A 26,761-nucleotide genomic window follows, 5' to 3' on the forward strand; every position below is an offset into this window, starting at 1 on the left:
CAACAGTCCCATCTTGACCTTGGTCACATCAACAGTCTCTCTGCACACAAAGTTAGAAGACTGGCTCCCAAGTCCTTCCCTTGAAATATTGCCCATTTTATTAATTTGCTTAGTAACCTGTTTTTTCATAGATATAAACAATTTAATTTATTGTATACACCTTTTCTCTTAAAAACTTTGAACTCTTTTAGCATCTAATGTGATGTCTGAATTACTGGCTATGTCCTCCTTACGTTTATTTCTTGGCAATTTATTTTAGTAACTACACAGGAGTGAAAAGGTTGACAGTTTTTTTTAGTCTTCCGCTGCCTCTTCTAATTAAATAAAACTTTTCTTTTGCCAGGTAGTTATTTTGATCTGTCTACATATTTAAATAAAAAGTATACATATTTAAGGTATATAGCATAATGATTTGATATACATGTATATAGGCTGTGTATATGTGTATCGAGTCATGCTGTATACCTTGTAACATAAGCACAAGCTTCTCTAGAGCAGTGGTTGGCAAATCTGGCCAGCCCCGTTATTTTATAGCCTACCAGCCAAAGATTTCTTTGTTTTTTGTTTTCTAATGGTTATCTAAGTACCTATATAATATCCTTAATTTTACCTCTTGGCAAAGCCTAAAATATATGTTGGACCCCTCTCTAGAGCAAAAAAAATTTGGAATAAAATACATCTTTATTTCTAAACAACTCTTTCAAATGATGGTATTAAAATGTGTTCACGGGGCTTCCCTGGTGGCACAGTGGTTAAGAGTCTGCCTGCCAGTGCAGGGGACACGGGTTTGAGCCCTGGTCCGGGAAGATACCACATGCCACGGAGCAACTAAGCCCGTGCGCCACAACTACTGAGCCTGCTCTCTAGAGCCCGCGAGCCACAGCTACTGAAGCCCGCGCACCTAGAGCCCATGCTGTGCATCAAGAGAAGCCACCGCAATGAGAAGCCCGCGCACCGCAACAAAGAGTAGCCCCCACCCACCACAACTAGGGAAAGCCCGTGCGTAGCAACGAAGACCCAACGCAGCCAAAAAAAAAAAAAAAATGTGTTCACAACTAGAATTCTGTTTCCACTCAAAAAGGTTCAAATTGTATTTTACCATTCTAGTAGGATAAAATTATCTGTCAGAGTAGCCATTTGCTGAAATGAAGGTCAAAGGGCCTCTTAATCAGAGAATAAGAAATATCTTTCTTTTAAGAAGAAACCAAGGGTTTCAAAGATTTGGCAAGATATGTATTCTAAGAAATATTTCTCATGTACTAATTTCAACAAATAAGGAGTGTAGATTTAAAGAGAAACAATCTATACTCTGATGTCAAGAGCAAAGCATTTTCAGATTTCCCGGACATAAATAAGGCAAAGGCATTTATCACTGAAATATGGAAAAGATGATATTTAAGACTTTGTTTACGAGTTGATAATTTGAAATTCTTAAAAGAAGCAATAAAGTTTGCCATCATGTGCTCTTCTTTGTGCATTAATACGAATATGAAATATTATTGATACAAGCCTGTCAGCTAACTTTCCATTTCCAGCTATCAAGGGAACCCCTTTCTTGATTGGAAAATTACCAATTTAATTATTTAGGAGTGTAATGGCATAATATTTACTTGAAAGTTTTTGAGAATAGTAGGCTGTAGTCAGTATTCATGAGCAAGTCCTGAGGGCTTTACTAAGGAAAAAAGCCTTGCTTTCTGTTTTGTTGTTGTTGTTTTATATTTTAGTCTACCATTTTGTTTAGACACTTTTTTTTAAAGCAATTTGATGACTTATTTTCCGTATTTTTCTCTATCTCAGTTTACTTTGCTTGTTTTACAAAAATGTGACTATATAGTACATATAGCCTTTGTTTTCTGATTTTTCATATTATTGCATATTTATTTTTTCCATGTTATTCATATATAACAATTTTTAAAAATCAGCTGTAGTTGCCATGTTTTACATTAGATCCTCAGACCTTATTGATCTTCTAGCTGAAAGTTTGTACCCTTTTACCAACATTTCCCTCTTTTATACCTTAGTATATTAAACATGATTATATCTTATTCCACTTAAGAGCCTTTTGAGGATCTGGCAGACTCTTTTGGTCATCATTTTGAACACTAGCTTGTCGTTGCAATGCAGCTATGTAGACCTTCCAGGGCTTTTAGAATACCAGGTTTCAACTAGCTTTTCGTCTAAACAGAAGGCTGCATATAATGCAGCACGAGCCTGAAAAGTGAGCACTGAAGAGTCTCTGGCCAAGTCCCTGCAGCGGGGCGGCTCTAGGCATTTTTGCTACCTCCACAGTCCCTGAAGTTTGGCACATGATCAGCTTGGGCAGGTGCGGCAGTTGGGATCTGTCAGGAGATAGCGAAAGCAACAGAATCAATCCTGCAGTGGACTGGGTCAGCGATGCAGCCTCTGAAATGGAAGGTTATTCTCAGGTGACTGTCTATTAAAAAATGGGTGGGTTTGGGGGTCATTTGTGTGAGAGTGGGATAAGGGACAGGGTTTCAAATGGACCTGGAAGAATGTTTCTGAATGCTGCTTGTTTTTCTCTTTAACTCATTAGTAGAAGAGAGTTGGAAAATACTCTAAGGAAAATAAGTCACTTTATTTAGATATGGTATTTATTTCACTCTGAGGAATAACACATTAAATATTAGGCAATATATTTTACTAGTATAGATGTGAGGAAGATAATTCCTTTCTATGGCAATAACTGCCAATATTAAAAACTATTGTCATCGCCTGTTTTAAAACATTTCATATGTGGTTTAAAGAAGTCAAAATGAACTAAAATCAGTTCCTTTTTTTTAAGAGTATTACAGTAAGAAGTAGCAAAAAGAATTTGAAGTCTGAGATAGTATTTATATTCTGACTTGGTACTTATAATAAAAGGTGTTTACTGAGACAGAAAATGAACACAAATGTGGGTAATAAAAAAAACAGAAAAAACTGTCAAATATGAGGAAGTTAGAGTGAAGTGATCTGAACTGAGCCAGAAATAATGACATTTTGTGTTTTAATAATTAAGGAAGGTTTTCAAATCTCTTCTCTAGATTGGGCTGGGAGGGTTGGTCTAGGAGTTGGAGTCTGGGTATATTTTCATTTAGTTAAATTTTTCTGTGACTTTTTTCCCCCAGTGGTAATTTGGACAGTATATACAGGTAAATAATATGAAAAATTCACAAAACTGAGGTCTGGATTCAGCTCTGACATTTAGCAGTTATGCATGCTTCAGCAAGATCTTTCACCTCTGAATTTCTCTTTCCTCAGCTATAAAATCAGGGTTTTAGACTAAACCTTTAAGGTACTTCCCTTCTTGAAACGCCAACTAAAACAATCGTAAGGCCTATCTGCAGAAGATAGGATAACTCAATTATGGTATGTCCAGATAATAGGGTACTATGCAGCTGTTAAAATAAATGAGGTAAGTCTATAAGTACATATGGGATATAATTCATTTATTCGTTCATCCAAGAAATTTTGAGTCCTGTATGCCAGGTGCTATTCTTTTTTTTTTTTTTTTTTTTTTTTATTTATTTATTTTTGGCTGTGTTGGGTCTTTATTGCTGCGCGCGGGCTTTCTTTATTTGTGGTGAGCAGGGACTACTCTTTGTTGCGGTGCACGTGCTTCTCATTGTGGTGGCTTCTCTTGTTGCGGAGCACAGGCTCTGGGCACACAGCTTTCAGTAGTTTTGGCTCGCAGGCTCTAGAGCGCAGGCTCAGTAGTTGTGGCACACCGGCTTAGTTGCTCCGTGGCATGTGGGATCTTCCCGGACCAGGGCTCGAACCCCTGTCCCCTGCATTGGCAGGCGGATTCTTAATCACTGCACCACCAGGTAAGCCCCAGGTGCTATTCTTGATGTTAGGAATACAGAAAAGAACATACAGACATAGAGCTTACATTAAAGAGAGAGAGATCAGACAATTAATAAATAAGTTTATTTATTAAATAAGTTAATAAATATCATGGGGTCAGGGAGTGATAAATGCCATGAATAAAAATAAAGTACTTTCTCTGATCTCTGAAACATGGTAAGGGGAAAAAGAAGATTTGGAATGTATTTGGGACACTACTGTTAGAATTTTTTAAAGACTGGGTGTAGGTTGCCCTTGAAGATCTGGGTATGGTGTACCTCTAGAGAGAGGCTTACTTTGCATACCCTTTGTGCTGTTTTTTTCTCTTTTTTTGGATACGTGAGCGTGTATTACTTAAAAAGCAAAAACAAAAACCAGGCAACCAATTTCCTTAGCGCTGTGGGGAAATTTTTTTGATGATATATTTTACATGCTCTAGCCCAACCTGAACGTTTTTGTCTAAGTATGCTAGTCTTAATCTGTGTGTCCTGTGTCAGTAATGCTAAGATAATAAAGTTTTTTGGCTTTTGGTTTTATCAGAATTTTCTTTTTGATGTATACACTTTTGTGTGTGTGCGTGTTAACTTTTACAATGATAAAATTTAAGTTTAATATATAGTTTTCTTTAATATGTTTCAAATACCATGAAAAGAAAATCTGTGTAAACGTTCTAAATTTTTTCATAAGGACAGCTTGCTTACTCCATGTCTTCCTTAGATAAGAATTAAAGTTCTTAACATCTTGTTTTATGTGTCCCAACTTTTATTTCAGTTTTAGTATGTTTGCTTTTAGGTTCCAAGTATCGATTGAACTTGGAGAACTCAAATGAGGTCACTTCTTTTTTTTCCCCATAAAAAAATCAAAATGCTAAGCATCTTTTCTGATTTTTATCTCTGTTCTTTTCTAGTTGGATGAAAAATCTGACAAACAATATGCTGAAAATTACACAAGGGTGAGTATCTAAATTCCTAAGGAAATTAAGTTCTCAAGGTCAATAACTTACTGTCTACTACTATTTTATTCTTGATTTTACAACAGTTTAACTGATGGAGCTACTCTTCCTCTCTTCATCCACTTCCTGTCCTTGACCCCCAGATTCCTCTGTGGTTGAATCATGTGAAGCCCTGGGAAGAGAAAAGACACTGCATTTTATTTCCTTGAATGTCACCTCTTAAACTTTTGGCTGCTCTTTTGATTTTCATTCCTCTAGAATTTAATCCTTAGAAGAAGCCATTAAACACTGAAAATGAAGAAGTGTCTTTAGGAATGGTGGTGACAAACTCTGAGGGTTTTGGTTTTTTCCTATTATAGATAAATTATTCTTCGAAGTACAATAAAATAACTCCTTTCTAGGAGTTGCTTTGTGTTTAAAAAATCTCTAACTTTCTTCTAGAAATATTTTTAGAAAGTCATCTTAGGGAAATTATCAGGATTAATTTTGTGCTATGCCCCCAAAAGGTGTACCAGTTCTATCCAGCAGAAATACAGTGCAAGCCACAAATGTAAACCACATATGTAAGTTTAAATTTTCTAGCAGCCACACTAAAATAGTAAAAAGAAACAGATAAAATTAATACAAATAATATATTTTATTTAACCCAAATGTCCAAAATATTTAAACATAATCAATATGAAAACTTATTAATGAAATATTTTACATTCTTTTTTCTACACTAAGCCTTCGAAATCTGGTGTGTATTTTACACCTAAAAAAAAAATTCTCAATTTGGACTAACCACATTCCAAGTGCTCAATCACTGCATGTGGCTAGTTGGCTGCTGTATTGAATAGCACAAATCCCTGCCATTTATTAATTCAGTAGCATGATATCGCATTTAAACTCATTGTGGGAAGAGCAGTCTAAATTCATAGTGATACACGGTATTGTTGCTGTCAGCTGCAAATAGTATCTCCAACTTTATCAGCAAAATATTAGGAAAAGAAAAGATTCTAAAGAAGCAGCTTCAGGAACTAAATAGGAGGACTGCTAATTAGCATACCAAGTATAACATTCTAAAACTGTTTAAAATCAAGCAGATGTACTCACCCCAGTGCTGTTTACAATACAGCAAAGATAAACTTAGAAAACAGACAACTCTCACACGAACCATTTCCTTCTTAGTTATTATGAATTCTAGATTCCAGTAAAGCCAGCGAACACATGTGCTTAGTATGCCTGGGCCCATCTCTGGGTACCCTCTCCCCAGAGCCAATCTAAATTGCCTGTGGATTGCATTCGGTAACTTCTTGTCCACACTGTGTTAGATCTCTCCCCACCACCCTGGCCCACTTTTAGTTTCCACAGCAAATATATTTTTAAAGAAACAAGACTTAAAAGTGCCGTATTTCTTTTTCTCTAGCCTTCATCTCGAAATTCTGCCTCAGCAACAACCCCTCTAAGTGGAAACTCATCCAGACGAGGAAGCGGGGACACCAGCAGCTTAATAGATCCAGACACCTCATTAAGTGAATTGCGGGTAAACCGCGATTTTTGGTTTGCTTTTTATAAAGTTTTTTGGCTTCTTTGTAGTCTAGTGGAACTATTTAACATTTAATGTGTCTTGGTAGGAAGAAAAAAGTATGGTATGAGTTCTTTAAAAAAAATTGTTAGTGCAGTTCAAGAATGTGACTAGGGTCTGAAGGGAAGGAGATCAGTGAATTCTTCCATTCTCTTTCCTGAACATTTGATGATATTGGAATGAGTTCTGCTAATTTACAAATGCCAAAAAGTCTTTCTAATGTATATAAAAGTAATTCTCTCAAATAATTGGCCATATTTTAAATGGAAAATATGTGGATGTACAAGGAGCCAGATTTGGGGAATTATTAGTCTTTTGAGCCGTTATGGTGTTATTTGGCTGCCTGAATACAGTTATCTCTCAGTGTGTCATGATAAGACAAGTATAATAATATTTGGGATGACAGAAGTACCTGAGTAATGTAAGCTCATTTAACCCATTAGTTGAGTCTCCATTCTTATTAATAACCCTTTCAAAATGTATCTGAATGTCTATTTGCTGAACATGCTCTTTTTGAGGAACGAGGGAAGGGCAGTAATAAAAATTGCATTTATTCATTCGTTCAACGTTGTTGAGCCCTTGGCCCCACAGAGTCAGGCAGTAAAGCACACTTTGGACTTAAAGAGTTTGCTGTTTCATAGGGAAGACAAATGGATATAAACCAGTAAAACCAGGTGGTGTGATGCCATGGTAGTAGCAAGAACAGGGCTGTTAAGGGAATTCAGAGAAGCATCATCTAAATTAGACTAGAAGAAGAGATTTAGAAAAAGGCTTTTCGGAGGAGACAAGGGGTGAAGGAAGAATAAAAATTAACCAGGCAAAGAAGCTGAAGGGTGAAGGCTTTCTCAGATAGTTAAATTCAGAGACCCACAAGATTATCTGTATAGCAAAGTTGCCAGAGGGTAGGATGAGAAGTAAGGATTCGTAGTGGGTGAGAGAGAAGGCTGGAGAAGTAGTGATGGGCCATATCACAAAGCACCTTGTGTGGCAGGAATTCAGGTTTACCCTGACAACTAGGGGATATTAAATAGCAGAGCGGTACTATCTGATTTGCATTCCTAAAGATTGACCACAGACTGGAAGAAGCATTGGAGGCAAGGAGAAGAGTTACCCTGTGGTTGAACAATGGGGATGAGATGAGCAAGTCAAAACTGTGATGGGAGAAAATGTAGGCAACTTGCTCTGAAGAGAGTATTGGAGAATGGAAGTTGTTTGGTCAGTACAGAGAGAGAGGAAGTTAAGAGGTTTTTGTGTTCTTTTAAAGGCAGCATTAGTTGTTGTTTTCATTGGTTGGATTGAGCCAGTAGAGAGAGACTATGAAGGTTAAGGAAGGAGAAGGGGTAGCTGACTGAGAAAGTGCCTGAGTGGGTGAGAGGAATGTCCAGGGATCAGATGGATGGAAGGTGGCCGCCCCTTCCCACTGACACAGTAGAGGAGGAGGGAGGGACCGGTGGGGACTGAGTAAGATTGTGGGCGGGGTAGGAGCAGGAGTCTGGCTTGTGAAATGGGCAGCTCATAAAAGTGGGCTGAAGGTTAGGAGAGGGTGAGGATTGGAACAGCGGCAGCGGCACTGCAGAAGGAGGCCCAGGTCAGCCTGGCTCTGACTTTGAAGGGGTCAGTGTTATTGAACTCTTCCTAAGTACCAGGCATAAGCACAAGGGTGCAACGTTGAATAAGCTTAACTCTTGCCTTTAGGTGCTATTTTCTAGTGGGACAAAAGGATGGGCATTCCAGCCTCAGACTGAGCTTGTGCTCGCTGTTTACTTGTATTTCTTCTTTGAGAGAACAACCTCCTTGAAGGAAATGAGATTTTTGTATCCTAGCATTTGGCTCCTAATAGGCACTTGATAAATGTCTGTCGAATGAACCAATGAATAAAAGACAAACCTACCAAGGAGGGAATGAAGCGGGCAGGGGAGATATATAATATAGAAACTCTGTGTGATGGGCCTTTGATAATTGATCCTGCCTGTAATTGTACAGTTATGTTCAGGGCCCTGTAGAATTATTTCCCCCCTAAATCAACCATCCAGAATAGACCTCATGTAGCAAGGTCGGGTACAAGGGAAACAATATTTTCCATTTAAAATTTGGCCTGCTTCACTTTTTTAATAAGGATTATGGTAACATTTGGAGCAAAGGCTTTTCTCATCATTTAAATGATGTCCTCAGGATAGACTCTCTCATTTGACACTGTGTTTAAAATATTTGTTTAATACCCCTCCCTTTACCTATCTTTCCCCCAAATTAATTGTGGTCAGTAACCAAGTCATTGAAAGACAACTTTGTTCATATCTAGTTTTACATTTTTTAAAACTTCTGCATGACTCAAATTCAGCTTATAATTAATTTACTGCATATTTTACTAGTTATCGGTGGAGTGTTATGCTAAAAATTATTTGAATGATTGATACAGTTTTTTAAATTGTATGTTAAAAAATGTTATATAGCTTTTGTACACAGCCCCAGCCCCATTTGCTAATGTTTTTTCCACAGGAGTTAATGTCAAGGAAGTATTTGATATGTTAGAATGATTACTCCAGGCCTTCCCCAGCCCCACCATCACTTGCCTGTTTGCCCCTTTTAGCAGTTTGCAGTGGCAGTTACGTTTGTGTACCTCAGTTTCTCTGCTTTTAGTCTGGAATATGCAAAAGTAATTCACATTTTCATCTGAATCCTTTGAGACTTTGTGTGTGGTTTTATGCAATGGTTCATTCCTATGTCCTGCAGGATATCTATGACCTTAAGGACCAGATACAGGATGTAGAAGGGAGATACATGCAGGGGCTTAAGGAACTAAAGGTATCAGGGCCCATTTTGCAGCCCAAGCATGTTCTCTGTACGCAGAAGTGTTGGTAATGGTGGTTTCACAAATTCTATTAACCCCACTGCACATAGCTTTACTAACAGTGTTTGTCTTTCAAGCATGTGCTTAACCTGCAATGCATAGGAAAGGCGAACTTCCAATCTCTGCTTATGTTTAAATGTGTACTGTAGTTTTTGGAATATTCAGGAAAAGATATTATGCCTTACAGTTTTTAAACCTTATAAAATACTTACGTATCCCTTGTGTCTTAGCCTTACAAAATTGAGTTGGGCAAAACCCTAAAAAGTGTTCTAAGAATATTTTTTATTGAGAATTAGACCTTAAAATTCTTCCAAGCTAAATGAAAGAGCATTGCCTGTTTCTGTCACCAAATTCAGTCAGTATTAGGAGTAGAAGGAAGAAGCATCTAAGAGAAAGAGCATTACTATAAATATTCCTTCTGGAGGAAGGACCCTGAAGCATGAGCACTGTGTTTTCTTTTTCTTTTGATTGTTTTTCACATAGATCAAAAAGGGTTACACAGATTCGGTGCCTTAAAGCATTTGGAGGTAAATTTAAATGGGCCTTATTTCTTCCAGTCAAGGATGGCTACCAGTTTTCAGTAGAAGTGTCCATGTGAGGCAGACATTTTAGTTGTAAATGGCACTTGATTTTCATGCTCTTCCCTATGTTTTCTTATGAAGTTCAAACCTAGTATTATGAATTACTCTAAGTTTCTCTGAATACATGTAGGTCCCTATTTGAAATAGAAATACACACCAGGCCTCTAAAAATGCGTAAGCAGGGCATTCAGAAAGGTGACTCAGGATATGCTCAAAGGACAGAGTGTAGACCTAATGGTCAAGGCTTTGCTCAGCCGCCAAGCATGATTGGACTTAGCCCAGCTACCAGCCAGAAACTTCATGCAGGGGATTATGGTCCAGAAAGGGTGGGAAGGCCTATGGAGAGCGCCCCCGGGAAGCCTGGACACTGCTGACAACAGTGTGTGGTTGTCGGTAAACATCAGGAAGATCCCAGAGTTAGTGAGCTGATGTGCTCAGTTAGTCTTACTGCTCTCATCTTCAGGATTTAATCCCCCTTTTAAGGTTTTAGAGATATGACTTGGAAATATCTTAGATCAATGGAACAAATCCAGTACATTCAATAAATACATTCATTTTAAAGTCTCGTACGTAACATAATGTATCAGGAAAGCAAGTGATTCAAAGACATTCTTACTCGTTTTTTATTTTATCTTAAACATTTTCCCCTTACCTTTTAGATCTACCATTTCATTTTTTGAAAGATACAAAAAACAGATTAACCTTATTTGAGACTCTGAACAGATAAGTCCCCTTTTCTTAATTCATGGTTAGTGTATAATTGAACTTGACTTCAAATTATGTTTATCCTTGAAATGACTCTTTTAAATGGAAAAAAATCTTTTAAAAAATTATCTGGTTGGTGGTCAAAGCATGGTGGTGTGATATATCTATATTCTTTTAAAAAAAGGATGCTCAGTCATTACTTATGACATTATTCTTAAGTATGTCTGCCTTTGAGGTGCTTTTTCCCCCCTCTACCCTCCCTCCACAGTCACCTGGGTCTTGTTATCACAGATTGCTGGACTCTACTCCCAGATTTTCTCATTCAGTAGGTCTAGGACGGAGTGGTTGAAAATTTGTGTTTTTAACCAGGTCCCAGATAATGCTGTTGCTTCTAGTCCAGCACCTACACTGAACATCGCTGCCTTAGACACGTTTAAGTAAAACTCATTCCTTATGGGTATCACTGTGTGAGCTAGATTAAAATCATTAAAACTACCTTGAGGGAATTCGCTGGCGGTCCAGTGGTAGGACTCCGATCTTTCACTGCTGAGGGTTCAGTCCCTGGTTGGGGAGCTAAGACCCTGCAAGCCGTGTGGCCAAAACAACAACAACAAACTGCCTTGACACTTAAGTTTAAAATAGTCTTCTGTGGTCTTTTGTTTAAAGGAAAAGGTACACTCCATACATTTTATGTCAGTTTTATTATGTTATATATTGTGTCCTTGCAGCTACTGCCTGAACTGTCTCAGATTCTGGTGTTCGTGCAGTCATGCCCCATTTTGTATGGGACTGAGTTGTGAGGAGGACTTTTTTTTTTGCTATTAGTCTCTGAGATGGATGAGAATCATTCTGAATTCTGCATTGTGTTAAGATACCTACTATATTTGAACCATTATACAGTTAACTGGGCTTATATTCTTTATTTTGGGTACATTTGTTCTCAATCATAATATAAATCTTACCTGTTAATACAGTCCTGGGTTGTGAAGAATTATTAAGTGTATGCATATGTGTTTGTGTGTATCTTTATTGAGATATAAATCACATACCATAAAATTTACCCATTTAAATTTAGTACAATTCAGTGGGGTTTTTTTGCATAGTCACAGAATTGTGCAACCATCACCAATTTTAGAACATTTTCACTACCCCAAGAAGAAACCCCATACTAATCACTCCCACTCCTGCACCTAGCCCTGGGTAACCACTAGTCTATGTTGTCTTTCGTGATTGGCTTTTTTTTTTTTTTTTTTTTTGCTGTACGCGGGCCTCTCACTGTTGTGGCCTCTCCCGTTGTGGAGCAGCACAGGCCATGGGCCCAGCCGCTCTGCGGCATGTGGGATCTTCCCAGACCAGGACACGAACCCGTGTCCTCTGTATCGGCAGGTGGACTCTCAACCACTGTGCCACCAGGGAAGCCCGTGATTGGCTTTTTACTTTACATAATGTTTTCAAGATTCATCCGTGTTATAAAACACATCAGTGTGTGTGTGTGTGTGTGTATATACACGTATACACACATATGTATACATATGTGTGTATACATATATGTACATATATATACACACACACGTACGTGTGTGTGTGTATAAAATGAGTAGTATTCCACTATATGGATTTACTACATTTTGTTTATCCATTTGTGAGTTGATAGGCATTTGGATTGTTTCCAGTTTGGGGCTATTATGAATAATGCTGCTGTAAACATTTGTGTACAGCTTTTTGTATAGACATATCTTTTCATTTCTCTTGGGTAGATTACCTAGCAATAGAATTGTTGGGTCATATGGTAACTCTATGTTTAACATTTTGAAGTACTGCCAACCTGTTTTCCAAAGTAGCTGCAGTATTTTACCTTCTTCCCAGCAATGTATGAGGAGTCTAGTTTTTTCATATCCCCACCAACACTTATCTTGTTTCTCATTTTTTGATAGATAATAACCATCCTAGTAGATCTGAAGTAGTATCTCATTATGGTTTTGATGTGCATTTCCCTAATCACTAATTATATTAAGAAAGTTTTTGTATTCTTATTGTCCATTTGTACACCATCTTTGGAGGAATATCTGGTCATATCCTTACCCATTTTAAAATCGAATGATGTGTCTTTTAATTATTGATTTCTAAGTGTTCTTTATATATTCTGGATACAAGTTCCTTATCAGATATAAGATTTACGAATATTTTCTCCCATTTTGTGGGTTGTCTTTTTACTTTCTTGGTGGTATTGTTTGTAGCATAAAAGTTTTTGATTTTGATAAAGTCTACTTTTTCTTTCATTGATAGTTTGGTATCATATCTGAGAAACCATTGCCCACTCCAAAGTCATGAAGATTTACTCGGTGTTTTCTGGGAAGCATTTTATAGTTTTAGCTTTTAATTTAGGTCTCTGATCCATTTTGAGTTAATTTTTGTGTTTGGTGTGAAGTAGGAGTCCAACTTTATTCGCTTGCATGTGGATCTCAGTTGTCCCAACACCATTTATTGAAAAAACTACTCTTTCCCCACTGAGTTGTCTGGGCACCCTTGTCAAATATCAGTTGATCATAAATGTAAGGATTCTGGACTCTCAGTTCTATATCACTGATCTTTTGTTAAACATTTGCATTAATATTTTAAAATTTTATTTCCAGGGATTTCCCTGGTGGTCCAGTGGTTAAGACTGCACTTCCACTGCAGGGGTGTGGGTTGGGGGAACTGAGATCCTGCATGCCGCATGGCCAAAAATTTTTTTTAAATAAAATAAAAATTTACTTCCAGAAGTGATGACTTTTTCTATGTGAAATGTTTTTCTTTTTAGTTTTAAAAATACTGCTAGGTAGTAGTAATCTACCAAAATAGATGTAGTTATTAAGAAACAGGCTGTAAGCTACTTTAGGCAGAAAACTTTGAAGTATATAAAAATTTAGGCATTGAGTGGTAGCTCTTTTTTCTTAATAGTTTTTATATTGCTTACTTATTTAAAAATGGCTAATATTTGAAGTTGCTAGACAAAATGTTTATACATTTACATTAATGTTATGCAGACCAAGAAAGTACTGAAAACACAGGTCCAGGAAGTGGTGCAATTCAAATAAGTATGAAATTTACTTGAGTAAAGAGAGGCTGTCTTCTGTTGTATCTGTATTCTGTTGCAAATAGCTGTTGTTAAAAACTACAGGAGTAACATTTCTGAAACCATTAATGATTCTGTATTTTATGATTTTTACACTATGACTCTTACATGTTGTCTGCACACCTTTTCGTCTTTCAGAGGCTGCACTGCTGCTTGAATTTGTTTTGGATAGCAGAGAGCCCATAAAGTGCTTATAATGATGCGTTCTTGGCTTATTGTCATCCTCCTGTTTTATGTGCATGTTACTAAACAAAGGGTTCCCCAAACTGCTTTTATTTTGCAAAAATACATCTTCATGTGTTTGTGCCAGTGCTGTAGTTTCCTGTTATATGGCATATAGGCAATGAACATATTTTAGATATTAGGCTGATGACTTTGACTTTCATTTAGGAGTCTTTGTCTGAAGTGGAAGAAAAATACAAGAAAGCCATGGTTTCCAATGCACAGTTAGACAATGAGAAGAACAATTTGATATACCAAGTAGATACCCTCAAGGATGTTATTGAAGAGCAGGAGGAACAGATGGCAGAATTTTATAGAGAAAATGAAGAAAAATCAAAGGTAATTGCTCATCTTATATCATGCCTTTCTCTGGGGTCAGAAAATTAAAACCTGCCATTTAAGAAGTACTGGGTTTGATGGAAGAGCACAGCATCCCTGGGAATGATATTTCCATCACAACTGATTGGTGCAAGGAAATTGACAGAACCTAAGATTGCAGGTCCTGAAATATTTTCCTTTCTTAATTTTTATAAGATTTAACTTATTTTCATAAGGGGAAGCTTATGACCTCCTTTAGTTTCTGAAAATAGAATACAGCTCAAATTTTATCTTTGTTTTCTATCTCTTAATTGGGACAATTACAGTGAATTACTTCTTCCTGCTATAACTGGCTGGAACTCCCCAAAGCTCCAGAGGCTTTCAGTGAGGTGGTTCATTTTATTCTTTTCTTCTCTTTTCTTCTCTTCTCTTTTCTTTTCTTCTCTCATTTTTCAAGAGAACCTGTTTTCTAAATGGTTGGAGAGACGTCTTTAACCAGTTATTTAAAAACTGCAGTGTGGAGATGTGGGTCAAAAATCAACAGATGTTTTCTTTAGAGGTTTGTAAGCTATATTGTTAAAATGTGCAGATGGAAAATAAAAGCCACTGCCCAAGGCCTGGATTTGCCTTTTGACAACTGCAGAAAACAAGTTGGGTTCTCTTAAAAGCTTACTGGATTTTTAAAAGCGTTTTAGTCAGTCCAAGCAGAGGACAAGTGGATATTACTGTCAAGAAATGCTGCGTTGCCAGTACATTGCAAAAGTTTTAAAAATAATAATAATAATTTAGGAAATAAGCTTTGGTGAATTGTTAGAAACAACAACAATCTGTATCTGTACATAATAAAGGGAGAAAAGCTGTTAATATAACCTCTAAGGGACCAGCATTATTACTGTAGACTCTAGGAATTTCTTTCCTTGAGGACCAAAAATGCTCATTCCAGCCTGTTTTGGTCACTTTTAAAGTATTAGGAAGTATTTGTAGTGGGTTTGGGGAAAGGAGGGATGAAGAGGCAGAGTGCAGGAGATTTTTAGGGCAGCAGTACTATTCTGTATCATAGTATAATGGTAGATACATTATACATTTATCAAAACTCATAGAATGTACAGCACTGAGAGTGAACCCTAATGTAAACGGTGGGCTTTAGGTGACAATGATGTGTCAATGTAGGTTCATTGATTGTAACAAATGTACCACTCTGGTTTGGGATGTTAATAGTGGGGGAAGGCTGTTACTGAGGGGCGGGGAGAGGAGTGGGAGTATATGGAAACACTACTTTCTGCTCCATTTTGCCGTAAATCTAAAACTCCTCGGAAAAAAATAAGTGTCTATTAACAAAAGTGTTAAAGTAAGAAAACTTGTGTCTAGATAAAGTGACAAAGAGGCCTCTGGGTATTTTCATAATGATGACAGTGGCTCATTGAAGATTTGGTGACAATAGATGTTTCCTCTTTGATTCTTCCTGTATCTCATAGGCCAGTTGTGGAGTGTCTGAGCTGTCATACTTTTCTTAGTCCTTGGACTCCTTTTCTGCCTTCCCACACATTTTTCTTAGCTATTTCTGGCTCTTTGCTTCTAACAGATTAGAAGAAAATCTCATGCTAAGTATTTAATGATCAGTCCTAAAACGAGTTCTTATCTTTCCATCTTCTCAAATGTCCTTGAGCATTTTAAAAATAAAAAAAAGTCCCTATGATAAGCTATTTTAACCAACTTCATTTTTCCCTCCTATAATTTTCTAACATGCAGAGATGTCTTAGTATACAGAGAGTTGTGGCTTTTCAGTTTGTTTTTGTTTTTAAATCATGTGCTTCTTGAATTTGAAAAATCTGTATGCTTTTTTTAATACCCTGGGGATCTGCTTCAGGTACTGCGATGCAGAAGACTTTGTGGTCGTGTCTCTCTCTGCTGTACCTTCACCCTGAGCTCTCTTCTTCTAAACAGATATTGCCTCGTGCAGTAGATGTTCCTGTTCAGAGACATACAAAGAGGTCAGGCACTCTGGTATGTTTCATTATAGCAGCAGATGGTGAGGGTAGAGAATGATATTCATACCATTTTTCAAAATGTCTTTAGTGTTTCCTGCTGGAATTACGGTAACTGCATCTTAAATATTGTCTCTATACCTACTTCAGGGACAGAATGCCTGATTAGGAATGTCTAATTCCTAATTATTAGGAATTATTAGGTGTATTATTCTTTATACCTAATTAGGAATTATTAGGTGTATTATTCTTTTCTTAATAGCTATTCATTATAGTAGGGAATTTTTTTCCTCTTTTTTTTTTTTTAAGCTTATCTGAGATTTAATAAAATCTTTTATGGCAGATTTTAAACATACAAAAAAAAAAAAGAAGAGTATAACAAACTCTCCTGAACCCATTACCTACCCCTAACAAACCATCAGTGTATGGCCAATTTTGCCTGTCTACTTCCCCCACTCACATTATTTGAAGCAAGTCCTAAATACCCCATATTTTAATATGAATTTAAATGATATGGACTCTTTTTTTAAAATATAATCACAAGACCATTTCACATCTGAAAAATTAATAATAATTCTTTCATATTACATATCCTGTCATTGTTAAAATTTCAGTTGTCTCAAATGTCATAAATGATTGTTCTTTTTCGCACTTAAAAAACAATCAGGATCTAGATAAGTTCCACACATTGGAATTAGTTGTCATGTCTTATAAGTCTGTTTTTATTTATAGGTTTCCTATTATCTCTTTTTTTCCCTTGCAATTTATGTGTTGAAGAAACTGGATTGCTTTTCTGTTAACAGTTTCTGACAGTCTTGGGGATTTTGCTGTTTCATTACTGTCGTTCTTTACCATGCTCCTTTTTCCTCTGTATTTCCTGTAAATAGTTAGGTTTAGAGGTTTAATCAAATACAGGTTTAGTCTACTTCATAGAGAAGTAGACTAAACCCTTCAGGAGGCCCAGATGTATGGCTCCTCTCTCTGTGATGCTGTAGCTGGATACTTATATCCATTAGTTGATTAGGGGTTGCAAAATGAGATATTCTAATTTTATCATTACTGTTTTCTTTCATTTTCTTTTATTGTTTTAAAACAGCTTTATTGAGATATAATTCACATACCATACACTTCATCCATCTTAAGTGTACAATTCAGTGGCGCTTTGGTATCTTCACAGACAAATTCAACCGTCACCACAATTTTAGAATATTTCATCACATCAGAAAGCAATCCTGTACCCTTTAGCTGTCTCTCACTCCGCTCAGCCCTGAGTAACCACTATTCTACTTTCTGTCTCTATAGGTTTCCCTTTTCTAGACTTTCATATTAACGGAATCATATAATTTGTAGTCTTTTATAATTGGCTTCTTTCACTTTGGTTAATATTTTCAAGTTCACCTGTGTGATGCATGCATCAGTACTTCATTCCTATTTATGACCTAATAATAGTCCATTGTATAGGTATACCACATTTTGTTTATCCATTCATGTGTTGATGGACATCTGGTGTTTTTTCACTTTTTGTCTATGATGAATAGTGCTGCTGTAAACATTTGTGTACAAGTTCTTGTGTGGATATAAGTCTTTCTTTCTTTTAAATATACACCTAGGAGTGGAATTGCTGGGTCATATGACAACTCTATGTTTAACCATTTGAGGAATAACCAGACCCTTTTCCAAAGCGGCTGCACCATTCCCTCCAGCAAGTGTATGCAAGTGTAAGCAGGTTCTGATTTCTCCACATCCTCACCAACACTTGTTTTTATCTGAGTTTTTTCCTAGCCATTCTAGCAGGTGTGGTTTTGCTTTGCATCTCCCTGATGACTAATGATTTCAAGTATATTTTGATATGCTTACTGATTCTTTGTACATCTTATTTGGAGAAATGTCTATTCAGATCCTTTGTGCATTTTTAAATTGTATTATCTTTGTGTTACTGCATTGTTAGAGTTTGTATATTCTAGATACAAGTTCCTTATCAGATACATGGTTGGCAAATATTTTCTACCATTCCATGGGTTGTCTTTTCACTTTCCTATGCTTTATTTATTAGTGTAAGTCCATCTTTAAAGAGAAATTTCCCCTCATCTCTTATTACTCAATGAGACAGTTTACATAGGAAAGGCAAGATTAAAACTTGATTCTTTTCCTTTGTTTACAAGTTTTCAAAATAAGGAATTGGTTGTTTGGCATCTTCTCATAGTGCCCAATTATTTTTTTAAAAATCATTATGAAGGCAAGAATTCAAGCATTTGATGATTTCAATCCATTGTAGCTTTTATTCTTATTGATTTTCAGGTTGTCCCACCTTTAACTAATGTGAACATCTTCAGGTTGATTCCCAAGTAATTTTGATCTGAGTCTAATTGGTTGTGATAGCTTCTTTGCTGTCTAGCACAAGAAAGTGTTCTGGACTCGTCTGGTACATTTCCTGCTCCAGACCTGAAATCAGCTGTTAGTACAAGGACCCCTGGTTCCCTTTTAGTGGAGCAGTGTGGGTGCTAGGGGTGCACTTGCCACCAAGATGGTAACTGTTTATAGACCTTTTTAGTGGTTATATCAGGGAAATATGTATATGGGGTATTTTTTTTGTTTTTAAAGTCAAAATATGTTATGCTTATAGCTCTAGTTTATATTCAGGATGTAGGGCTTTTACTTGACCTCCTTTCTCTTATATATGTGTATCTCCTTCTTCCCACACTACCACTCCCAGGTCTCAGAGTCACTAGGGACGCTAGTAATTATGTTATAGTCTATTTTCATTGCTTTATCCCACAATACCTAGAATAGCAATACCAACATTACCACCAACAGTATAATTACTGAAAATAGTTAAAAGTTTTTCTGTTTTTTTTCTGTTTGGTTGTTATTTTGCTTCTAGGTTATGTATAGTACAACCATTGTTTTTAAAAGTTACTTGAAATAGTTTCTCTGTGCTTATACTACTAACTGGACGTATATAACTAGGTTCACTACATTTTATTTTCAATACTTAGGAATTCCTTTTTAAATTTTTATTATGAAATTACTTTTAATTCTGGTAAAAGCATATAACAAAATCTACCACCTTAACCATTTTAAAGTGCACATTTCAGTAATGTTTATTCACATCGTTGTCTAAGAGATCTCCAGAACTTTTCATCTTGCAAAACTGAAACTCTGTCCCCATTACACACCTCCCCATTCCTCCTCCTCCAGCTCCTCACAACCACCATTCTACTCTCTGGCTCTGTGAGTTTGACTCTTCTAGGTACCTAATATAAGCAGAATCATATAATATTTGGCTTTTTGTTACTGGTTTATGTAACTTACCATAATGTCCTCAGCATTCATTCATGTCGTAGCATGTGTCAGAATTTCCTTCCTGAATACTATTCCACTGTATTTATGTACCACATTTTGTTTATCCATTCATCTGTTGATGGAAACTTGGGTTGCTTCCACAATGAATTGCTTTTGAATTTACTTTTGTTTTACAATTTTGTGAATTATTTACACAGATCTGAATCAAATCAATAAAGAAAATATATTCAAAGAAGTCAGTCTTTTGTCTCTTTCTCTTCATCCCGATTTCTTCCTTCCTTAAGGAAATTTTTTTAACATATTTATTGGAATATAATTGCTTTACAATGGTGTGGTAGTTTCTGCTTGATAACAAAGTGAATCAGCTATACGTATACATATATCCCCATATCCCCTCTCTCTTGCATCTCCCTCCCACCCTTCCTATCCCACCCCTATAGGTGGTCACAAAGCACTGAGCTGATCTCCCTGTGCTATGTGGCTGCTTCCCACTAGCTATCTCTTTTACATTTGGTAGTGTATAGATGTCCATGCCACTCTCTCACTTCGTCCCAGCTTACACTTCCCCTCCCTGTGTCCTCAAGTCCATGCTCTATGTCTGCATCTTTATTCCTGTCCTGCCCTTAGGTTCTTCAGAACCAATTTTTTTTTTTTTTTTTAGATTCCATATATATGTGTTAGCATACAATATTTGTTTTTCTCTTTCTGACTGACTTCACTTTGTATGAAAGTCTCTAGGTCTATGCACCTCACTACAAATAACTCAATTTCATTTCCTTTTGTGGCTGAGTAATATTCCATTGTATATATGTGCCACATCTTTATCCATTCCTCTGTCGATGGACACTTAGGTTGCTTCCATGTCCTGGCTATTGTAAATAGAGCTGCAGTGAGCACTGTGGTACATGACTCTTTTTGAATTATGGTTTTCTTAGGGTATATGCCCAGTAGTGGGATTGCTGGGTCGTATAGTAGTTCTATTTTTAGTTTTTTAACTGTTCTCCATAGTGGCTTTATCAATTTACATTCCCACCAACAGTACAAGAGGGTTCCCTTTTCTCCACACCCTCTCCAGCATTTATTGTTTGTAGATTTTTTGATGATGGCCATTCTGACTGGTGTGAGGTGATACCTCATTGTAGTTGGTTTTTTTTTTTTTGGAATTTTATTTTATTTATTTTTTATGCAGCAGGTTCTTACTAGTCATCACTTTTATACACATCAGTGTATACATGTCAATCCAATCTCCCAATTCAGCACACCACCACCCCTACCCCCCCGCTTTCCCCCCTTGGTGCCCGTACGTTTCTTCTCTACATCTGTGTCAATTTCTGCCCTGCAAACTGGTTCATCTGTACCATTTTTCTAGGTTCCACATATATGTGTTAATATACTATATTTGTTTTTCTCTTTCTGACTTACTTCACTCTATATGACAGTCTCTAGATCCATCCACGTCTCTACAGATGACCCAATTTCGTTGCTTTTTGTGGCTGAGTAATATTCCATTGTATATATGTACCACGTCATTTTCCATTCGTCTGTCGATGGGCATTTACGTTGCTTCCATGACCTGGCTATTGTAAATAGTGCTTCAATGAACATTGGGGTGCATGTGTCTTTTTGAATTACGGTTTTCTCTGGGTATATGCCCAGTAGTGGGATTGCTGGATCATATGGTAATTCTATTTTTAGTTTTTTAAGGAACCTCCATACTGTTCTCCATAGTGGCTATATCAGTTTACATTCCCACCAACAGTGCAAGAGGGTTCCCTTTTCTCCACACTCTCTCGAGCATTTGTTGTTTGTAGATTTTCTGATGATGCCCATTCTAACTGGTGTGAGGTGATACCTCATTGTTGTTTTGATTTGCATTTCTCTAATAATTAGTGATGTTGAGCAGCTTTTCATGTGCCTCTTGGCCATCTGTATGTCTTCTTTGGAGAAATGTCTATTTAGGTCTCCTGCCCAATTTTGGATTGGGTTGTTTGTTTTTTTAATATTGAGCCGCATGAGCTGTTTATATATTTTGGAGATTAATCCTTTGTCCGTTGATTCATTTGCAAATATTTTCTACCATTCTGAGGGTTGTCTTTTTGTCTTGTTTATGGTTTCCTTTGCTGTGCAAAAGCTTTGAAGTTTCATTAGGTCCCATTTGTTTATTTTTGTTTTTATTTCCATTACTCTAGGAGGTGGATCAAAAAAGATCTTGCTGTGATTTATGTCAAAGAGTGTTCTTCCTATGTTTTCCTCTAAGAGTTTTATAGTGTCTGGTCTTACATTTAGGTCTCTAATCCATTTGGAGTTTATTTTTGTGTATGGTGTTAGGGAGTGTTCTAATTTCATTCTTTCACATGTATCTGTCCAGTTTTCCCAGCACCACTAATTGAAGACACTGTCTTTTCTCCATTGTATATCCTTGACTCCTTTGTCATAGATTAGTTAACCATAGGTGCGTGGGTTTATCTCTGGGCTTTCTCTCCTGTTCCATTGATCTATATTTCTGTTTTTGTGCCAGTACCTTATTGTCTTGATTACTGTAGATTCGTAGTATAGTCTGAAGTCAGGGGGTCTGATTCCTCCAGCTCCGTTTTTTTCCCTCAAGACTACTTTGGCTATTCGGGGTCTTTTGTGTCTCCATACAAATTTTAAGATTTTTTGTTCTAGTTCCGTAAAAAACTGCCATTGGTAATTTGATAGGGATTGCATTGAATCTCTAGATTGCTTTGTGTAGTATAGTCATTTTCACAATATTGATTCTTCCAGTACAAGAACATGGTATATCTTTCCATCTGTTGGTATCATCTTTAATTTCTTTCATCAGTGTCTTATAGTTTTCTGCATACAGGTCTTTTGTCTCCCTAGGTAGGTTTATTCCTAGGTATTTTATTCTTTTTGTTGCAGTGGTAAATGGGAGTGTTTCCTTAATTTCTCTTTCAGGTTTTTCATCATTAGTGTATAGGAATGCAAGAGATTTCTGTGCATTAATTTTGTATCCTGCAACTTTACCCAATTCATTAATTAGCTCTAATAGTTTTCTGGTGGCATTTTTAGGATCCTCTATGTATAGTATCATGTCATCTGCAAACAGTGACAGTTTTACTTCTTCTTTTCCAATTTGTATTCCTTTTATTTCTTTATCTTCTCTGATTGCCATGGCTAGGACTTCCAAAACTATGTTGAATAATGATGGCGAGGGTGGACATCCTTGTCTTGTTCCTGATCTTAGAGGAAATGCTTTCAGTTTTTCACCATTGAGAATGATATTTGCTGTGGGTTTGTCATATATGGCCTTTATTATGTTGAGGTAGGTTCCCTCTATGCCCACTTTCTGGAGAGTTTTTATCATAAATCGGTGTTGAATTTTGTGAAAAACTTTTTCTGCATCTATTGAGATGGTCATATGGTTTTTATTCTTCAGTTTGTTAATATGGTGTATCACATTGATTGATTTGCGTATATTGAAGAATCCTCGCATCCCTGGGATAAATCCCACTTGATCATGGTGTATGATCCTTTTAATGTGTTGTTGGATTCTGTTTGCTAGTATTTTGTTGAGGATTTTTGCATCTATATTCATCAGTGATATTGGTCTGTAATTTTCTTTTTTTGTAGTATCTTTGTCTGGTTTTGGTATCACAGTGATGGTGGCCTCATAGAATGAGTTAGGGAGTGTTCCTTCCTCCGCGATTTTTTGGAAGAGTTTGAGAAGGATGGGTGTTAGCTCTTCTCTAAATGTTTGATAGAATTCACCTGTGAAGCCATCTGGTGCTGGGCTTTTGTTTGTTGGAAGATTTTTAATCACAGTTCCAATTTCATTACTTGTGATTGGTCTGTTCATATTTTCTATTTCTTCCTGGTTCAGTCTTGGAAGGTTATACCTTTCTAAGAATTTGTCCATTTCTTCCAGGTTGTCCATTTTATTGGCATAGAGTTGCTTGTAGTAGTCTCTTAGGATGCTTTGTATTTCTGCGGTGTCGTAACTTCTCCTTTTTCATTTCTAATTTTATGGATTTGAGTCCTCTCCCTCTTTTTCTTGATGAGTCTGGCTAATGGTTTGTCAATTTTGTTTATCTTCTCAAAGAACCAGCTTTTAGTTTTATTGATCTTTGCTATTGTTTTCTTTGTTTCTATTTCATTTATTTCTGCTCTGATCTTTATGATTTCTTTCCTTCCGCTAACTTTGGGTTTTGTTTTTTATTCTTTCTCTAATTGCTTTAGGTGTAAGGTTAGGTTGTTTATTTGAGATGTTTCTTGTTTCTTGAGGTAGGATTGTATAGCTATAAACTTCCCTGTTAGAACTGCTTTTGCTGCATCCCATAGGTTTTGGGTCATCATGTTTTCATTGTCATTTGTCTCTAGGTATTTTTTGATTTCCTCTTTCATTTCTTCAGTGTCTCTTGGTTATTTAGTAGTGTATTGTTTAACCTCCATGTGTTTGTATTTTTTACAGATTTTTTTTCTGTAATTGATATCTAGTCTCATAGCGTTGTGGTCAGAAAAGATACTTGATATGATTTCAGTTTTCTTAAATTTACCAAGGCTTGATTTATGACCCAAGATACGATCTATCCTGGAGAATGTTCCATGAGCACTTGAGAAGAAAGCGTATTCTGTTGTTTTTGGATGGAATGTCTATAAATATCAAGTCCATCTTGTTTAATGTATCATTTAAAGCTTGTGTTTCCTTATTTATTTTCATTTCGGATGATCTGTCCAGTGGTGTAAGTGGGGTGTTAACGTCCCCTACTATGATTGTGTTACTCTCGATTTCCCTTTTTATGGCTGTTAGCATTTGCCTTATGTATTGAGGTGCTCCTATGTTGGGTGCGTAAATATTTACAAGTATTGTATCTTCTTCTTGGATTGAGCCCTTGATCATTATGTAGTGTCCTTCTCTGTCTCTTGTAATAGTCTATTTTAAAGTCTATTTTGTCTAATATGAGAATTGCTACTCCAGCTTTCTTTTGATTTCCATTTGCATGGAATATCTTTTTCCATCCCCTCACTTTCAGTCTGTATGTGTCCCTAGGTCTGAAGTGGGTCTCTTGTAGACAGCATATATACAGGTCTTGTTTTTATATCCATTCAGCCAGTCTATGTCTTTTGGTTGGAGCATTTAATCCATTTACATTTAAGGTAGTTATCGATATGTATGTTCCTATTACCATTTTCTTAATTGTTTTGGATTTGTTTTTGTAGGTCTTTTACTCCTCTTGTGTTTCCTGCCTAGAGAAGTTCCTTTAGCTTTTGTCATAAGCTGTTTTGGTGGTGCTGAATTCTCTTAGCTTTTGCTTGTCTATAAAGGTTTTCATTTTCCGTCAAATTTGAATGAGATTCTTGCTGGATAGAGTAATCTTGGTTGTAGCTTTTTCCCTTTCATCACTTTAAATATGTCCTGCCACTCCCTTCTGTCTTGCAGTTTCTGCTGAAAGATCAGCTGATAGCCTTATGGGGATTCCCTTGTATGTTATTTGTTGCTTTTCCCTTACTGCTTTTAATATTTTTTCTTTGTATTTAATTTTTGATAGTTTGATTAATATGTGTCTTGGCATGTTTCTCCTTGGATTTATCCTGTATGGGACTCTCTGTGCTTCCTGGACTTGACTATTTCCTTTCCCATGTTAGGGAAATTTTCAACTGTAATCTCTTCAAATATTTTCTCAGTCCCTTTCCTTTTCTCTTCTTCTTCTGGGACCTCTATAATTCAAATGTTGTTGCATTTAATGTTGTCCCAGAGGTCTCTGAGACTGTCTGAATTCTTTTCATTCTTTTTCCTTTATTCTACTCTGCGGTAGTTATTTCCACTGTTTTATCTTCCAGGTCACTTATTTGTTCTTGTGCCTCGGTTATTCTGTGATTGATTCCTTCTAGAGAATTTTTATTTTCACTTATTGTGTTGTTCATCATTGTTTGTTTGCTCTTTAGTTCTTCTAGGTCCTTGTGAAACGTTTGTTGTATTTTCTCCATTCTGTTTCCAAGATTTTGGATCATCTTTACTGTCATTACTCTGAATACTTTTTCAGGTAGACTGCCTGAGGAAATTTTTTTAATTAAATGGTTTATCCTTCCATTTTTTTTGAATCTTAAGAAGACATTTTTTTGCCATTCAAAAATATGTATGTGTGTGTGTGTATATATATATGTGTGTATACACACACACACACACATTTGTATCCCTCCATTCTTAGAAAATGGGAGCATACTATATTGTTCTGCATCTGGGTTTCATCACCTGAGGATTGTAGTATAGAGAGCTCTTCCTCGTTCTTTTCTTATAACTGTACACTTATTCCGTTGTACTATAGTTTATTCCACCAGTTCCCTGTTAATGGACGTTGGAGTTGTTTGCAGTCTCTTGCTGTTAAAAATAGTCCTACAAAGACGAATGTACTGCATAGGTCTTTCTGTATTTTTGCTGGTATCTATGGGAGTCAGAAAAGTAAGTTTGCCGGGTCAAAAGGTGTGGTAATCCTGCTAGATGTAACCAATTCTCCTTTGTAGGGGTTATACAATTTTGCATTCCCACAAATGAGAGGGTCTATTTCCTTCTCCACACTACTTTTCCCTGAGTATATTGTCAAGTTTTTGGACTCTTACTGGTGTTTCAGTGAGAAATACAGTTTTAATTTACATTTCCCTTAGTATGGGCATCTTTTCATATTCAAAGCAATTTATTTCTCTGTGAACTGTCCATTTTTTTAGCCTATTGTTCTGCATAATAGTGGGTTTTTTCCTCTTTATTTCTAATTTTAGAGGCTCTCTATATGGAAAGATAGTAAATATAAATTGTAAAAATTTTTTATAGTCATTTGTCTTTTTGCCTTGCTTATCGTGTTTTTTGCCATTCAAAAGTTTTCATTTCTATGTAGTCTTATTTGTTACCCCTTTCCCCTTCTTGCTTGTGGATTTTTGAGTCATTTTTTGGTAATTTTTACCTGCTCCTTGGTTATAGCAGTTCACTCATCTTTTCTCTAGTAACTGTATGTTCTTACTTCCTTTCTTCTTTCTCTGTCTCTCTCTCTGCCTGTCTTTCTCTCTGTCTTTTCTTTCTGTGCATTTGTTCTGGTGTATGGTACAAAGTTTGGTTCCAATTTTCTTTTTCCATGTGTATATCCAGTTATGCCAACATTTCATTTAAAATCTATCTTTTCTCATTGATTTTAGCTGCTCTTTTTGTTTGTTGTTTAATGTACTTGTGTATGTAATTGGGTCTATTTATGGATTTTCTATTCTACTCCATTGGTCTGTATTCATGAGCCATTACAACATTGTTTTAATTGTATAAGCCTTATGTTTTAATATCTAGTAAGATTAGC

At 36.4% G+C, this 26,761-nt stretch overlaps 1 protein-coding gene across 7 annotated transcripts in view; it reads left to right on the forward strand.

The window, feature by feature from the left end:
- LRRFIP2 (LRR binding FLII interacting protein 2) overlaps window positions 1–26,761 on the forward strand; it is a 118,933-nt gene that overhangs the window by 65,158 nt on the left and 27,014 nt on the right. For 4 of the 7 annotated variants that reach the window (XM_089919013.1, XM_089919019.1, XM_089919012.1 and 1 more), the window contains 4 exons: window positions 4,754–4,798; window positions 6,207–6,323; window positions 9,096–9,167; window positions 14,005–14,175. In XM_089919013.1, the coding sequence (XP_089775139.1) occupies window positions 4,754–4,798; window positions 6,207–6,323; window positions 9,096–9,167; window positions 14,005–14,175 (405 nt within the window). The remainder of the gene's footprint in view (window positions 1–4,753; window positions 4,799–6,206; window positions 6,324–9,095; window positions 9,168–14,004; window positions 14,176–26,761) is intronic. The other 3 variants (XM_089919014.1, XM_089919015.1, XM_089919018.1) reach the window with 1 other exon arrangement.

This window comes from Delphinapterus leucas, chromosome 10 (genome assembly GCF_059928025.1).
Source record: "Delphinapterus leucas isolate spDelLeu-1000000601 "Yukka" chromosome 10, BTC_Dleu_Yukka2, whole genome shotgun sequence".
NCBI lineage: Eukaryota > Metazoa > Chordata > Mammalia > Artiodactyla > Monodontidae > Delphinapterus > Delphinapterus leucas.